This window comes from Manacus vitellinus, unplaced genomic scaffold (genome assembly GCF_001715985.3).
Source record: "Manacus vitellinus isolate BGI_N305 unplaced genomic scaffold, ASM171598v3 scaffold_15_pilon, whole genome shotgun sequence".
NCBI classification, from domain to species: Eukaryota; Metazoa; Chordata; class Aves; order Passeriformes; family Pipridae; genus Manacus; species Manacus vitellinus.
In genome coordinates this window covers 13,340,921-13,359,484 of record NW_021939122.1, presented here as the reverse complement: position 1 = coordinate 13,359,484, position 18,564 = coordinate 13,340,921, and the positions used below count along the sequence as shown (strand labels likewise).

Sequence of the window (18,564 nt, the reverse complement as noted above, 5' to 3'; positions counted from 1 at the left end):
GAAGGGAACCTGTCTCTCAGGTTCTGTCTTAGTCTGGCAGACACATGGAAGCACAGAAGGACAAGAGAATGAAAATGGTTGGAAGAAATAGTGTAAATTCATACAGGCAATATGCTAACATGACACACTTGCAAGCCACTGCTAGGCTGAATAGGACAAAGGAGATAAACTGAGCCTTAGAAAGAACAGTTAAGCTATTTGGACATATTTGAGCATATGTAGGATTCTCTCTTTGAAAAGACAGAATAGCCCACATAATTCAGAGGCCAGCTCTCAGTAGCACCAGCCATTCAGAAAGCACTTTTTTGGCCCAGCAGCTCTCACAGAGCTGCAGCCATCCTGAGTGTGGCTGGTAGCCCCATCCATACTGATTAGGCTACATGCCGTGAGCAAACAGGACCTGGGATGGTTGTCAGGTTAATTACAGTGGGTCAGCCATTGCCACCATGAAGCATTGTAACAGGTTGCCATTAAAACATCATGACCTGCCAAAGCACAATTTTGCAGAACAACCCACAGTAACAGTGGCCCATGCAGTGCTGATGAATTGCTGCTGGTCTTGGAGCAACACAGGGTTTAAAGTAGGTACCATGCACAAGGAAGATACACATGAAGCCCAGGCTTCACCTGACAGACTTTGTGGCAACTCTGTGCTTGCTGCTCAAAAGGTGGAATGTGTTGATACCTCCTAGGAGTGTAGCCCTAGGCACTATTCCCATTCATGGCAACTCCAGCAAACAGGTGGGCACATACATCAGTGGTTGTAATGTTAAGTGAGAGGACTAAGTAATGCCAGTTGGTAATGGTCCCCTGAAGGTGTGGGCTTAGACCTGCATATGGGTTATTGCAGAGCAATAAACACCTGACAGGCATTGCCTTTTTTGAACTTGTGTCCATATGACTTCTTCTAGCCCATAACAAATGGGAGATAAAGTGAATTAGCTCAGAACTTGCTAAAACAGAGCTGAAAGCTTTTGCATCAACAGGGAACATCTCATATACTCTCAAGCTCCCAGTGAGGTATGAGTGAGTGGTGAAAAGCACTTCTGCTCTTACCTGTGGCCACCAGCAGCCCAGGAGCTGTTTCTTTGCTGGAAATGCTTCCTGATGTATATGGATTCTCTGAGAGCTGCAGACGCAAGTGCAATGAGCAAAAGGGCTGTTGATAGAAAACAAACAAAAGGCAGAAGCTTTAATATCCAACAAGTTAAATGTCAGAGGAACCCTGGGTGACTACACACAGATGCTTCCATCCTTCTGAAAATGACCCCTCTGCTCTTAGCACTGTTAAAAATAGAAGCATATGTTCATTTGCAGGATAGACACCATAAAAGTAGATGAGAACAAGAGAATCAGGAACTCTGCACCACAAGCAAGCATGTCTGCCCTAGTTTTTACCAACAGCCTGATCTAGAGCACTTTTCCCCCAAACTTTCTTATTCTGACTTGAGTTCCATTAAAAATGTCAAGGAAGATGGTCAGAATTTTTACTTAAAAGTTATGAAGCTATGGATAAAGAAATCTATTTAATTCATTAGCACCTAGCAAATCAAGAGAGTTTTGTTAATTTAGTGACTTAAATAAGCAGCTCTGCAAAAAGTCAGTTGTGCTCAGAAAAAGATCTGCCACTCACCAGCTGGCAAAGTACAGGATCCCCTCTTAGATCAGTGTCCGGTGCCTGCAGCAAACGCCAATCTCTGCCCTTGTTGTAGGTAATGAAAGTCTTGATTTGGTCATCTATCTTCCTGTTAGCAAGGAATATGCCTTTGATCCCTGCTACCTAGGAAAAACGGAGTGAGATGAAAAAATACATCGGAAGAACAGGCTAAAAGCAATGTCCATCTGAGCACTCAATCCAGCCTTAGAAGACTGTGAATGGCATTAAAATACATCTTGATGATGGCTGCAAACTGAAAGGCCTCATGTGGTCTCTCTCTCGGGAAGAAAAGGACAAGGATGCTCACAGAGCAAATCCCTGGGAAACAGCCCACTTTAGGATTTCCTTGAGTGCTTGCAGATGGGCTGATGATGGACTGGAAGGTACAGCATGTCACAGGTGAGCTCTGTGAGCTTCAGGATGGGGTCTGCCCCACTCCCTCCATAGACTGCCAACACATGGGAGACAGCAGATCACATCAGAAGCAATGTGGGATCTTTGCATGTAAAAGAAAAAAAAATCAACACAAAAGATGGAAATCCTGAATATGCGGAAACACCGATGTTTTGCAAACTTGAATTCTTCACTTTCCTTCCACTCCCAAATTCTGACAAAATCAACCCAGTTGTTTCAAATGTTTTGATTTTTGTCAGCAGAACCCAGTACAGCAAAATATGGTCCTGTCAAAACATTCCCAAGAAGATTTCATGTTGAGTCTGCTCTCAGTTGCACAGCTGTGAAAGTGAGACAGGAAGAAGGAACTTGCTGCAAATCTGCAACTTCCTGGCAAGAGCCAGGATGCAAATCCTTCTACTCTAAAGCCCCCAGAGTGATACTACTTTTTAAATGACCCTGTGAAAATCTCTATTGGCATTTAGCAGTAAAAAGTCTATGATAAACCACTGGGGAATACAGAGTTTGCCCAGGAATTGGAAACAATGCATATTTATATTAGCTGATTCATCACAGCAAAGAAATATACGTTTTCATAGTCAGGAAAATATATTTAACTGGGTGAAAATAAAATATAAACCCTGGTCTTCATACTGATATATGTGTTATTTGTGAGTTTTCCCTCATTGACTTAAACTACCTGGATTTTTACAAACAGGTTGTTAAATGAGCATCATTCTGGCTGAAATAAACAAATGTGTTGTCTTAACTTCTACAGGTAGCTGAAAAACATTTCTCCATGTAATAGCAGAAGTCATCCTGAAACCATTACTACTAGTATTACTTCTTAGTTGTTTGCTGCTGGCAAAGCACTGAGCCCTGAATTTCAGCAGATCTTCCATCCAACAAGCAATGACACACCAAAACCGGAATGCTCTGAAGAAACCAGGAACTGGAACAACTGCTCTGAATGGACTGCTGTTGGCCAAGGCTGACAGGTCTGGCAGAAGAATGAGAATGGAAGATAATTTGGGGTAGAAGTTATCCATCTGTCTTCTTTGGGCAAATGGCACCTACAAACTTTTGCTTATAGTTCACAAACTGTTCAGTGCTCAGAAAGGTGGAGTCCAGATTCCCTGCCTGTGAGCAGGTGTCTCTAGATATCCAAGGGGGAAAAACAGTATTTTGAGTCCTTTTATAGACATCCACATTACTATGAGAAGGATAATGGTTTTCCCTTTTGGAAATGACACATAGCTAATCAGTCATTGACTTGAAAGCAACCGGTTGTTGCACCTATAGCAGAATGCACAGCATCTATTCCCACATGAGTGAACTCAGCATCAAACCCAGTAAATGCCTCAGGGCTGATTCCAAAAAAAAATTAAGATCCTGGGAGGTTGGTAAGAGATTTACACTTGCTTGAACTATCAAGCAGTTGCTGTTCTTTGCAGGGTGACCTTTACTACATACCTCATAAAGGTCAATGACGATATTCCCCTCCAGCCCTCGACTGCTTTTCACATTTTCCAGGGCCAGGGTGAAGTAGACCCCTCGAGTGTCCGAGATATACAGGTTATATGTATCATTCTGGTTCCACTCTTGAACAGCTGCAAAGACCTGATTCTCATCTGTGCTGATAATGTGCATATCCTGTTAAAAGAAGACAAAAGGCCTGTTACTGAGGATCTCGGAATTTCTTTGCCCTTCGGGACATGTAGTAATTACCATGAATTATGAAAGAATAGAGATGGAGCATGAATTATAGGTATGTTAAACAACTTTCTGTTAGAGCAAGCCAATAAATTACCACCATTGTGACTTTTCTGCATTTCCTTTTTTTAATGATCACCAGCTGGGCAAAAGGTTTTTGCTTTCTTCATTTTTGGTAGCTTCAAGGAATTTCATCCAGTTTCATTTTTTATTTATAAATTTGAAAGCCAGTTTTATCACTCCTGGAAGATTCACAGCCTTGGAGTCCTAATAGTCACTAAGCATGGTGTAGCACCAGGCTAAAAGCAGCGATAATTTCCATTCACATGCTGAACTGACAGGCTTGTGCTTCCAAGTGGTAAAGGGATAGTTTAAAAAAATCTGGGAGTTCACATTTATTTGGAGGTGAGGTATAGGGATCAGTTTGAGCTACTGCTGATAGGGATTTTTAATAACACACATTCCTATTGAGAGTTTATCTGAGATCAATTATCCCACTATATATAGACTATCAAATAATCCACCCACTAACCTTTGTTGGATTTCTGCTGCTGACCAAGATATAGAAAGGCCAGTAAGGGTTTCTCCATTTAGTTTTAATATCAAAAAAATTTTACAGTGCATTTTCTCAGTATTATTTTAAAACAGGTTCATGGAAATTATTTCCACAGTCTTGATGAGTATTGAAGGACTTCATCCTTGCTGCTATTGTTGAACAAACTAACTCAGGTTCGGCTAGAAGCAAAATAACTATGGTTATATGAGACACCATTTATCTATTTGTATCTATTTAAACTTTCCCCAGGGTGCCAGGAGGCCTTGATTAATTCCTTGCACTGTTTCTGCATCAAGAAACCATAATCCTGGAAGTCTCCCAAAGGGTGAAGTGACCTAATTTTGGGGAAGAATATCTGAGGGAAGATCAGTTCAATATCCTCAAGTTAAGGGGCAACTTAATCTTTTGTGTGAGGGACCTAGATGAAAAGTTGGGATTGATTAGATGGGGCTATTTCTAATAGACCTAACATAGCCTATCACCATGGGATGGGGGGAAAACCATTTGAGGGCCTAATTCTATCCCAGCGAGTGCAATCAGTGGGAGATTTCCCATTTCCTTCAATGAAGGAAGCCTAAATCAGGAAGTTTGTTCTCGCCCAGCAGCTATAATTCCTTAAAGATTAAGCAGGCATCCAACGTATTCCAACAGTGTGAAAATAAAGCAAAATGCCCAATACTTCAATCTGTTTTGACCACTTGCAGTGGGAATACTGCATTACCCTAGTGCCAGCCTCACATACGTACAACTCCAACAGAGTTCATTAATCTACAGTTGACAGGATAGTTATTACTGTACAGCAAAAATATTCTACTGACTAAGGGTAGAATAAACAAGTCTCCTTTACATGGCTACAAGACTTTTCATGACTAGCTTAAAAGTACTTCATTTTTAAATTACAAAAATATCCCTGATTTTATACTATGTACTAATTCTAAACCAGGGCCACCAAAAAATCTGTATTATAACAGGCCAACCTGCAACAACATCAGTCAATAAAGCGGGACAATCAAAGGGCATTCATTCCCTCTATGCATTTGACTTTTTAATGAGGGACAGCTTTCAAGGTCAGACCATAAGGTGGGACTATAAATAATGTTTCCAAAGATTGGTGTGTAGTCAGACAGTCTGAATCCCACACCACCACCATGAAATAACAAACAAAAGAAAATGCATCTGTGCTATACAGGTTTCAATACACTGTGGACTGTGATCAACTCAAGTGGAAATGAGTTGAGATGTAACATTGGGAATCTGAGATGCAACTTTCTCACAACTTTTCAAGTACAAGTTAAAGCAAATATGCCATATCTGCTGGACTGCAGATATCCTATAGACAATAAGAAGGGTAGATCCATCCATAAGGCAAATCTAGTCACCTATCTTACAGCTGCCCCACCAAAATTTTCACTTGTGGAAGAAAGGGGACAGCCCTCACTGCTGATTATCAGCCCTCTGTGAGAGTAGCCTCAAGAGCCATTACAAGACTCCAAAGTGCAGCAGTGGTCTCAGCTGCCCATTAGTTTACCCAAAACTTGTATTCAGCCTAGGCATTGGAAAGGTTGGTCCCTTCTGCTCTACACAGTCCCACAAAATGACTATACTATGGCATTTGAGTATAATTCCATGGACATATTCTCCTTGTTGAGACTTATTTGATATGGATAGAAAGCCAGAGGTTGTTGTGGTTAAAATGCAGGACTCAGTGCTTCGCTTTATTGAACCTCCTATATTTGGCCCCCCAAAATATTACATATCTGTGTTCATAAAGTGTGCACTTACCTTAGGAAGAGAGTATTTGGGCAATTTAATCTGTGCAAAAGGCTCCCGTCTGTACGACACGTAGTAAGTTGCTCTTCCGCCAGTTGTCACCTGTGGAAACACCAGAGAAAGTAAGTGATGACTATTCTGAGACACTCTGTGCTGTCACCTCTAAGATCATTTTACAACCTTTCTTTCAGATATCTTTTCTATGACATGCACAGTTGTCCCTAAAGGTAGCGTAGCTCCAAAGAAATCCCAAATTTGAGAGGGCTGGAGGTTATTTATTTAAGCTGTGCTATTGAACTTTCCATTTTGTCTCTCATGATTCAATTCCGGTGTGATTTTAACATCTCAGGAAAAAAGGGAATAGTGGATATAAAGTTTAAGGTCCTGAATGGGAGGAAGAGGATCATCTGGTTCCATCACATGGTTCCAACTCAACTACCTCGGGCAAGTAATTTAAAGTCTCTGTGTTTCTGTTCCTCTCCTGTAAGTAGGAGATAATCCCTCTTTTCTCTGCTGCTTCTCAGCCTTGTCTACACTGTAAGTCCCTTGAGGCCAGGATTGTCTTCCAACAACCTTTTACAGTGACTAACAGAAGAGATCCACACCAGCACCATTTAATGCTAACAGTAAATGTGCTCTTGGAAAGCTGGAGCTAAACTCTTACATGCCCTTTGTCACTATAAAACTGGTTTCTCTGAAGTCATACTGTCTCTGAAAGAGGATATGGGGGGGAACTGATAGACATCCAAATCTGCAGATTTATGGATTGAATGAATTGTATAGGCTACACATAAATGCCATGTAACAATGAGACCTAGCTCTGATAATTTGTAAAATATGGGATTTCAAACCTGTCGCTAGTCACTTTTGCTGTAGGTGTTCATTCCAGCACCATTTCAGGTCTGGCTACAACAAGGTTTACATCAGTGAATTTCCTATATTCTGCTGGTTTGGCAGTCTTGCAGGTCTTAAGATAAAAAAAATGCACAAAGCACTTCTCTATTATATGGAATGTCATTTGTTGGTTTCTTAAGTTTCCAATAAAGCTAACAGAAAGGTCCTAGATTCTCTGCTAGATATACCTCCTTTATCTGACAGTGATATTTCAGAATGAGCTTACATAGAATATTGCTACAGCATCAATTGTATTCTCAGCAATGATATAACCTCTAGATAGTGGCTTTCTTCCCTAGAGAAGTTGTCATTCGAAGGACACGATATTACTGGTCATGAAATTTGATATCTAATCAACTCAAAATAATGTTTCTTCATTGAGAGTTTGAAGAACTGTAAAGAAAGAAAAGTTTAGAAATAGGACTGCCTTCTACATTAAGACTTCCCCTTCTGATTTTTTCCCATTTTCACTTGTAATGTTATCATAACTGCATTTAGCCCTCCCAAGGCAAAAAACCAACCACTATTATACCACGCACCACATAAGGAGGTCATAAGAATGACTCATATCACAGCAAACAAACTCTATACAGATAACATGTAGCTAAAGCCAAGGGTAAACACAAACATGAAAATCTAAAGTTACATGTTTACAGATCCAAAACAAGCCAGTGGTAGAAACAAGGAGAGAACAAGAGTCACTTCATGAGAGGGTCTCACTTCATGTGAAGTGCACTGTGGACTGGCACAGTAGTTAGCATTTCAGGGTCCTGCACTCCAGCTGTGAGGATCACAGACTCATGGAATGCTTAGGGTTGGAAGGGACCTCAAAGATCATCTAGTTCCAACCCCCCTGCCATGGACAGGGACACCTTCCACCGGACCACTTGTGCAGTGTTCAAGGGTACATGGTGTGATTCTTGGGGTGGTCCTGCACAGGGCCAGGAGCTGGACTTACATGATCCGTGTGGGTCCCTTCCAGTTCTGGATATTGTATGGTTCTATGTAAGCCCCATCCAACTTGGCCTAGAACACTTGAAGGGATGGAGCATCCACAACTTCTATGGACAACCTGTTCCAGTGCCTCTCCACCCTCATAGTAAAGAATTTCCTCCTTATGTCTAATCTAAACCTACACTCTTTCAGCTTAAAGCCATACCCCCTTGCCCTATCAATACATGCCCTTGTAAAAGTCCCTCTCCAGCTCTCTTGTAGCCCCCTTTAGGTACTGGAAGGTGTCCTAAGGTCTCCCCAGTGCCTTTTCTTCTCCAGGCTGAAAAGGTTGAAATAACACTGTTGAGTGTTATTTCTGAAGGATGTGTTTCACATCTAATACTACCACATCAAAATAAGTTTTCACAGGAGAGAACAGACTATGCAGTTGACTCACGCTGAGTCCAACTCAAAGGCAAAAATTTATGTTTGAAGTAATTTTATTTCCCTCAGCTCTGGAAGCAATGCTCAAAGGATCCCACACTTCTAGGTCATATTATCTAAATAACACAGGGAATATTTAAACATCCTCTCTTTTGTTATTTCTAACCTCCAGTGGAAAATCCAAATTTTCAAATGATATAACATTGTCACATGAACTCATTTTACACCATTCGTGATTTCAGCATCACATCATTATTTGTAATGGAGTCCAGATAGGACTGAACGTGTCCAGTGACTACTTGGTAAGGACCCTGAGTTCAATATCCACCTCTTCTCTTGGGCTGAGACATGGTCTTCAACTTGTATTTAACATGCAGACATGAATATTTACATACTTTGTAAATGCTGTGATGACCAATTAAAATTTGGAACAGTCCAGCAATCTTCCAGTTAATCCAATGAACATAAAGTGGCAAAAATATCAAGGGGTAGTCAAATTCCCCTTTCTGTGCCAAAACAGGATCCACTACAAGTCTGCCACACTCAAAAGGTTTTACACAGGTTTTTTTTGGCTTTATCCCACTGCAAATTGGTACCTGGAGGTTTTTTGTTTGGATGTATTGCTTGTTTTTCTGATTTTTAATGCAGAAAGGCAGGATTAAAACAATGTTCAAGTTCACTGTGCATTAGTTAACTCCCTTTCAGCCCTCTACCTGGACTAGGTCACCTTGACAATGGTTTAGAAATAAAAATCTTTGTGGTCTGTGGTCTTTCTGAGCCAGTTAATATGAAGCCACCCACAATTCTTTTGGCAGGAATTGTGTGAAGCTTTTCCCAGCCAGGATCTCATCTTTGCATGATTTACATGCACGGTTATAACAGTTCCAAAAAAATGATCAAGCCTTCAATAAAGTTTTGGCAAGCACTGTGGTAGAGAATGAATTTTGGAAGGCCCAGCTTAATTTATTTTTATGAACTTTTTCTTTTCCTATGAGCAAACTCTCTAACATTGTAAATCCCAGAGATTATGGTACTGTTTTGCCCTCCAATGCCTCCTTTCGGTTCACATTTGATGAATGTCACCCAATTATTTGCTGTGAGCTCATCTGTCATGCTCAGTACAGAATTAGCTGGGTTTGTCTTTTTCCTCCTCCGTTGCTAATGACCAGATCATTAATCTGTTTTTCTGGATTTCTACTTTATGTGTTTAATTGGGCTTATGGCCAGTGGAAATGATTCCTGTGGACAAATGTTTGTTATTAAACACATCTGTCTTTCCTAACCTGTGTTCTTTCTTCCTGGGTCCAGTCATGATCTACTAATTTTCTTTAATACTTTCACATTTTGTATCAAGACAAAAATCTCATTTAACTTATATCAGCTGACACTGAAGAACAGAAACATGATAAATTTCTCTTTAAAAGTCCTGAAAGTTTCAGTATGTCAGCTCATTCCCTCTCCTGACCTGTGATGAGACAGAGCCCATGAAACACAGAAAAAACACAGTATGTTCACAAGACTGCAGAGAATTATAAAAAAAAAATCATGGAATATATTGATCTCCATAATTTCTGTGACATATCTAGAAACACACTAAGCCATTTCTCATGTTAATGATTGAATATGATTCTTTAAGGGCATGTTTTGTTTCCTTCTTTTTTTTTTTTCTGAGATTGAAGTTAATCTTAAGCAAAAAACACATGTCAGGTAAAAGAGTTTGGAAAGCAAGCATAATGAGTTAAGAGGTCCCAGGATGTAATGACGCCTGGATGATGCCAGGAAGTGTAAACCACAGTGTACCAGGCTTCCTTCTCATCTTCCTGGCTAGCTGATACTGGGACTCATAAATTCCAGTGTCAGGCAGGTATTGATGTAACAAACATGGAACTACTAAATCTTAGAAATGGCCCTGGGCTAAGCAAGACCCCATCTACCTTCTGCTGCTGAAAGAACTTCCAGAAAAGTGAACGGAAAGCTCACAGAATCAAATTTTATAGTTCTTTATATTAAGTAGTTGATAGACTATACTTGATATTTTTTTCAGTGAACACTTCACTTGTTTTCTGAGGTGAATTCCTCTGCTTGTAGAGTTCCCTCCCTTCCAGTTAGATAAAATGAATTGTAGAAGTCAAAGGCTGAGAAACATTCTATCAGTATTGTAATGGCATCCTGGATCTGTGTTCTCCAGTTCCATAGGGAGCCCTGGCATCCCTCTTCACTGCTTTAACTTTAGGTTCCTTTTCTCCTTCTTGTGGGCATAAAATCCCCTAAATCAAATTACGGCTTAAAGCATGGAGGAGTGATAACAAGGTCAGGAGAGAGGCTGCTCCATTCACATCCTTAACGAGGGATTTTGAGGTTTTTCAGAGCTGGCAAGTGCCTAGGCCTTGCATAGGTTTGCCAGTATGAGGATTGAAAAGCTGTGCTTCCTCTCCTAAGCCTAACCAAAATGACAGTCACAAGAGATTCAGAGGGTAAGAACACATCTACATGAGCCTAGTGTAATGTGCTCTTTCTTGATTATCCACCATGGGCAGAAAAAACCATCTTCCAGATATTTCTGTGTACGGAGGTTCTCCACTGCTCCAGCATAAATCCCATCATGATAGCTACCATCTAGTCTGAATTCCCTCCCTGTGGTTTCCATTAATATAATACCTTCTGCACAGCCATTAAAGCAATCTGCAATTACTGAGTGTGCCATGGGGACACACAGATCAGTGTTTCCGTGTGCAAAGCACCCTCAAGCTGCCTGGCAAATTCAGCAGGCATGTTTGAAAATATGCCACTTTCTAGAGTGGCAGACCCATCAGAGAAAACTTGCTAAGACAAAGGAGCATTTATTATACTAGTCCAATCTCTGTTCACCTCCCTCTCCCTTCAGAGCTATGATGACACAGCTATAGCAGAATAATCTTGAGTGAAAATATTGCATTTGTTTTAAAAGCAACTCCTGCAGAAAATGTGCACAGTTACACCATAACATGAGCCACGTCAGAGCTGCAGGTGCACATTACCCACACAGAAACCAGCTTAAGAGAGGAGCATAAGTGTACACATTATAGCTCTTTTTGAAGGATTTCAGAGGAAACATATGGCTTTGCCAAGGTGACACTTTACATTTTCAGCTGATAAATCAGACAACGCGAGGGGAGGGGAAGAGAGTGGTAAAAGAAAGTACAGCACAAAAAAGCCTAAGAAGGAAAATCAATACAAATAAATAAATAAAGGAAAATGTTAATAATTTTTTATCAACAGATATTTAGGTTCAAGTTCCAAATCTGATGTTTGGCACAGAAAAGATGAAACTGTGCTAGAAATGGATGAAATCACCCAGTAGTGAATAGGAAAGTAGCTAACTGCTTACTGCCTGTCTTGCTTTAAGAAGAGCTTTTAACTAGCATGTGGGATGCACTTGCTTTCATCTGTATGGATTAATTTCCCCCACTAGAGTGCTGTCCAGCATTTTAAAAAGGGGCAAGAGGAGATCAGCTGTAGCAGGCATTATTCACCAGTAAAACAGGTGTAATCGTGTTCATCATTTAAACGTCTTCATCCTATTAGTTTCATAATAAGCTTTTAATGATTCCTTCAATAAAAGACTCAAAAACCAACCCTTACAAGCTGGAGAGTGCTTCATTGTCCCGCCAAACCGTTTTCTCTACCATCGATTGCAAAGATAAAAATCAATCGTAGCTAAGCAGGGTGAAGTTAAAAATAAATTGCATGGATTGATTTCTGTTAAGACCTTTGGCTCCTAGTTAATGGAGGAAAAAATGGAGGAAAGAAATTTATATTTGAACATGGTGTATTTAGTTTCTATGAAAATAAAGAGAAGGCTCCATACTGGGAAATCAGAGTTTAATTTCTCCCCTCCTATCTTGTTTCACTGCTGAGAAGTTTCACATTAATTTAAAAAAAAAAAAAAAATCAAAAAACCCCTTTCTTTATTCCTAGGGAAATTTACCACTTATTTAAGTTATTAAATTGATAGCTTGAGAACAGAAGTCAGGAATCCTTATGAATTGGTATAATCCCAGCTGTGGCTGCTGGTTGAAGTCTACTCACCTGATAATTGACTTCAGTCAGCAAATACACTCATTTAACCTAGCCTTAAATACCTAATAAACTTGAAACATACACACATTTCCTACTAAACATAAGCACTTCTGAGTTTTTCTAAACAACCGTGGTTACAACCAGTATTAGTACTAAACTACTTCTCTGATCTGAGCTTAGCCATATATAGCTCATAGAACCAGGAAAATTTTTTCCCTCCTCTATAAACCTGAAAGAGAAATGTTCCTCCACCACAATTCTAATATTATAAATAGTAAGTATTTTTCTTTTTATTGAGGCTGGGGAAAAAAAGTTATCATAAATATATCCACTTTAAAAAAAACAGAATTCGATTCAGATAAAAAGTCTACAGATGTCATTTTACGTCAAATGACTTCAGCTGAAATTTTTGGACACACTCTGATGAGACTCATCCAATAAAAGAAATATTATCCACAGGTTCTGTAAGAATCTATCAGTGATTGTGGGTGAATATGGTGAATACTAGCATCTGCATATGTTTTAAGGAGACTTTCTGATGCAAAAGAAGATCAAATTGGTTCAACAGCTTTTGGCAGAAGTATTTGCTCCTCTGAGCCAGAGGAATTATTCAGATGTGCACTGTAAGGCTCCCACTCAGATGAACCACACAACAACATCTGGAGAAATTTTGGGTCTGCTCATTCTCACTGATAGTGGTGAACAAGCAGATATGCTGCTTGCTGTGCAACTCCCTGAATTAGGCAAAAGTCTTCTAAACTCATAATTACTTCAGAAAGTGAAGAAGAGACAGATAAAAGATCAGTATCAAAGTAGAGCATTTTGACTTAAACTTTTCACTTTCCACATGTAATTCCTACAATTCCCACAAGAATCACAGGCTGCTTCTACAGTCCTGCACGTGCAAGATGTGAATAACCACCATCCCCTCTTCCTAAATGTCAATGCCATAGACCCCATCGCATTCAGGAGGATTACAAACTACAACCAAGACCTTCTCTCTCTTCCCAGCTTCCCTCACCTCCTTTCTTCCTTCCTCACATCAACCCCAAAACAAAGGGTCATCAACAGAGCAACTTAGCTTTTTAGACATGAAACCGTCATATGTCCCAGGACAACCTGACCTGAAGGAATCTGGAGTCAAGAGAAAGCTGTGCAGTTCCTAAGGTTCCCAGGAGACTGAATCACAAATGAAATTACATAGAAAGCAGCCAAGAAAGCTTCCAAGGAGGAGAAGTAGCAGCAGAGGCCAGGTGAGAGACAAGACACTCATGAATTTTAACCTGCAGTTAAACATCTTCTTGAATTATGCCATGGGAATGAAAAGGGGAAGGGGCACCTGTGTTCCACTCTTTAAAGGAAAAGTGATAAGGTACTGCCTCTCAGAATTGCCTCTCTTGTTACTGGTGCAAAGCACTTTCCATTTAAAGTGGAAATGGAGGAGGGTCTGAAGCAAAAGGTCAGTGCTTTTCAATCAAAGTTTCAATCAAAGCAAGTATCATTCCTCGTCTTTAGGAGGTAAGATCGGTAGTCAAAGACAGATCTGAGTGTGTTCATCTCCAAAGGCATTTGTTTGGTCTGCATCACCCCTAAATTCAAAACAGGTATCAGCTTCTTAGTCTCAGAGGACCAGTAGCTTTGTCACTGCCATAGAAAGTGCTGAAAGTCTGAGCTACAATTCAGATCAACTTCAGCTGCACTCTGTTGGGATAGCAGAGTCTGCACCATCCCAGAGAAAAATAAAGACATAAAAAACAACTGAGACAGGTATTGATCACCCATCCACACATCTCTGCACTGACTTACAGCCAGCTCAAATCAAAAAGGCCAAAGTTACCCTGAGGGTCTCCAAGTGCTGACAGAGACAGAAGCTTTAGAGAGGAATGGGAACGATGATAACCATGTGCTGAACTAGACGGGTGTAATCTCTGGGAGAAAAGCCACACACTGAAGGGTTTATACAACGCGACAAGATTAATAGGGGGATGGAAACATATTTATGATACCTACATCTACAGCTGGGGGAAAAAAAAGTCCTTTATGATCTTGTGAGTACACCCAAAATCTTACCCATCCCATTTCTAAGTCTGTCAGTTCCAATCTCTTAAAGAAATAGTGCCTCTCCCTGTAAACATTGTCTCACATCCTTAGGCCACCAGAGCCATAAAAGCAGTAGTGCCAACAATCTTCATGTCACACATGCTGAAGAGTTTAATCAGTATTATTGTCCCTCTCCTGATACCTAGGGTGTGAAAATACAGTCCTTACAGGGGTCTTCACCAGTGTGTTGGGAATGTCATCCATCCCTGCTAGCAGCTAGGCTTGTCCAACGTGGGATTCCAGCCATCCAGCAGAACCACTGAGCCATTGCACCTGAGACAGCTTGCACACAGCCTTTGGGTAACTGGGAACAACTACTTTAACTTAGCAATAATTAGCTTCCTATAGCAGCCATAGGTCTTCCCACATGAATGTTGCTTTCCGTGGAATCCACTGTCCCAGAGCAAAGCTGATTCCCAGTGAATGCATTGCCTTATTCACACCCTTTGGAATTCTCAGACAACAACAAATAAGTGCCACTGTGCTGGGACTTTTTTGGTCCAGACTCCTCACTCCCTTTGTAAGTGATGATATTTGCTCATGCTTTCTTGCATTTTCAGTGGAAAATTTTCATCTGTTGGCAAGGAAAGATACACAGATCATTCCTGCTCTTCTCTTTAGTCTTTAAAGAACTAAGTAGCACTGATGTTGTTTGTTTACTTACAGGAAAATAAAAAGGTTTTCTCCAAACAATGCTTTCTCTCTCAAAATAAAATTTCCTGAAAATAATCTTCATTTTCATTAAAGCCTATGGCATTTTTGACTCTTTTCAGCAACCTGAGCAACTCCATTAGAAACCCTGATACAAGACTTGCTTCCACAGAATTCCCTCTGTGGTTTATTTTTTAACATTTAAATTCTCCAAAGTATCAATATTCTAGATTCATACATAAACCAAGACTATCCCTGATCCCTGTGTTTCATAATGTAGGCTCTGCACATGAGAATACTGTAGCAGTTCTGGTCATTGTCAGGAAATCAGATCTTTTAGGCAGTTGCAGGTTATGTCTGCACATAAGTTTAGAAAGTGATACTTTCTTAGTAGCAAGTACTCAAAGGTACCAACAAGGAAAGATGTAGTACAGCCATAGAGAATGGCACATTACAGATATGCAGAAAGCATGGGCTTCACTGGTGCACAGACATGTAATTGAACATCACTGATGCTGACCTTAAATGGTAGAGTTGGTCATCAAATTAGCTCCTTTTTGGTATAGTAAATAAGTCCAGATATATTCCACGGTTTTCTCACTAATAAATTACCTGTTTTGCAAGTTGTATGAATTTTAAGTATTAAAAGGAGGGCAGGATTTACTCTTAGTGTAGCAATTCATGCAGCATTATCCAATCCAATCTTAGTGATGTGCTAGGCACTCCTAAATAACTATGGATCAATCAAATAGAAAGTCAATCAATAAATTCTGAGTGAACACCTACTGTTTTATTCATAAGAATTCTTCCTACTCTCTCTTAGTAGCCATTTCTTTCTTCCTTCCACATTACCTTTTACATCTTTCCTCATGGGCTATGTTATTTAACTCTTTTGCCTGGTAACCAGTCACAGTCTTTTTCAAACTCTCTTCATGGACAAGATATTTTCAAGTAGAGAATCATTCTCATTTTCTTTCTTTGTACTGTAATTCTGCAGGGTCCTTTCAGAAGTGCTGCACAACAGGAATCATTGATTTATAAAGGCATTACAATATTTTCTTTTTTCTTCTATTCTATTTTATTCATTATGCACCATTTGCTTTGAGTGCACAGTTATACAGGTTAATGCTTTCCAGGAATCTTACACTACAGGCCTGTTCATCAACTTGATTAGAATGGATATTCATGAGTAAATAACTGTATGCAGATAATCTAAAACATTGATATCAATAGCTGAGATTTATCTTCCCTAATTTTAGCTGCCAAATATTTAGGGGTCTTTGCTAAGCTATGCTTAGGTTCCTTCTAATATTAATGAGAAAGACATATTCCAAGAGAGATCTATCTCATCTTGAAACAGGTGAAATGGGAGAAGGTAAATTGCCCCGAAGGTTTTGATCTCTTTAGAGGAAAACTGACTATGGATTTAGACTAAAAATCTGCTGGTTTAATGACAAAATTTAAAAGAAACAAATTCCTCTCTCCACTCCAAGACATTAGTTCTGATTTGTTCCAGCACAGAAAGATCAGAACTCATGCACCAATCCTTTCTGCAGCTATTAAACCTCACTAGGTTCTTAACATTTAATTTGATATTTATTTATTCATCTCTGCCTAGTATTTGAAATTCTAAAGATCTGGCTCCCATAGTTCTGTCCAAGATTATCCAGACTGAATGATACGCATGAGACGTTGCACACAGAGTCAATCTGACACATCCCAACTACATCACACGGCTTGTAAGCCTGATACATCCAGGACATATCAGCAGTCCTACATATGTACCGAGCAAACACTCTGCATAGTCCATCGACTCTATGCTGGACACAGTGGATTTAACACCCCTTCAGCTCAGAGAGGTATGTCCTGTGAATCTGAAGTGTCTGCGTGTTACTTGAGCATCACATGGACTCAGTCCATGTCCAGTTTCTGCAGCCACTTTTGCCAGGCTGCTGGACAGTCAGAAACCCTGCAAGTGTGATACCGAAAAGAGTGAAAGGGTTTGACAACCTGTGAATGGAGAGTCTCCTGCCCAAAGCAGCGAAATGCTCTGTTTGTATATGTAACAGTTTTTAAAGGTGCGGGGACGTAATTTTCAATTCAAACACCCATTAAGCTACAATAAAACATTACTAAGAATAGTCAAGGCACTAGAACATCACATATATACATATATATGTATACACACACATGCATTTTTTTTTTAACTTGAGGTAGTTAGCAGCTATTAGTTTGAGCTACTCACTGCTAATTTGAGGCGGAACACACACACACCAGGCCCATGTCCGCACTTTGAGATCAAGATTCTAAAGAGAGCAGCCTTGTTTTAACACAGGTGAGAGTTGTGGAATGAGAAACATCTGTAAGGCATCATTGTAGCCTTAAAGAACTGGGTGTTCCACAACACCCTCAGCCACAGACATAAACCGCCAGATTAAGAGAGTGTCTCTAAAATACTTCTTGGAGAGTAGAGCATTTATTCATTGGAAAGCCACTGCCTCTAGTAAAATCATGACTTACTAAGGTTGCGAAACCTGCATTCACGGTGTTTTCTAGCAGCAGGTTTTCCCCATGATACCAAAGGAAGCAGTAGCAGGCTGGGTTCATGGGGGATTGAGGGGAACTGTGGCTCCCATTGCAGTAGGTCACCTCCAGAGCAGCAGATTCCCCTAGTCACAGAAGAAGCCTGCCAATGTTACTCAAGTGCATGCAGTTTTCATACTGCAGTCCTCCCAGGGCATAGAGATCCAGTCCTCCACCTAATCTCAGCACAGAATTATCAGCCTTCCCATTTAAACTCCCATTTATAAGAAAATCTCACAATAAACAGAGCAAAACTTTCTCATAATTTGGATACAGTCAGGAAGAACATTCCCCCAAGGAAATAAAATAGGAGCTTAATGGAACCCAGTCTTGCCCAAAAAGGGAAGTGTACGTCTTTTTAGTACCACCTGAATCAAGGCTCCACCTCATCTCATTTTGTTCCCACTGCTTCAGCATTGGTGACAAGCAGGTAGCATCATCCTGCCTGTAATCTCTGTGTCTCCTGAGCTTCCTACAATCTGGAATCACTGCAGCCTGGGTCCCAATTTTCACCCAAATGGTACATCTTCAGGAAGTATTCTTACATACTGTACAGTTCATCCTCAGACTACCACAGATACGAAATGGAGAGAGATGGCATAGTTCCATCCACCCTGTCTATTCTCAAAAAATCTCAAAAACAAGTAGTTTCTCATTCAATTTCTGTCACATTCTCCTCATCTCCAAAATCATCACCAACTAGCTGACAAAATTACAGCCATCTTTCACTTTGAAGTTGCCCTGTAACACCTTTTTTTTTTAATCTTTCTGCTATTTTTCCTCCTACTGCAAATTTTTGTCCACTCCTCTA

The 18,564-nt window shown here is 40.2% G+C and overlaps 1 protein-coding gene across 1 annotated transcript in view; it reads right to left on the bottom strand.

Moving 5' to 3' along the window:
• SORCS3 (sortilin related VPS10 domain containing receptor 3) overlaps positions 1–18,564 on the bottom strand; it is a 196,618-nt gene that overhangs the window by 60,436 nt on the left and 117,618 nt on the right. The window contains exons 8-11 of the mRNA XM_029958577.1: positions 6,102–6,191; positions 3,524–3,703; positions 1,634–1,780; positions 1,057–1,159 (exon numbers count right to left, since the gene is read on the bottom strand). Coding sequence (XP_029814437.1) covers positions 1,057–1,159; positions 1,634–1,780; positions 3,524–3,703; positions 6,102–6,191 — 520 coding nt within the window. The remainder of the gene's footprint in view (positions 1–1,056; positions 1,160–1,633; positions 1,781–3,523; positions 3,704–6,101; positions 6,192–18,564) is intronic.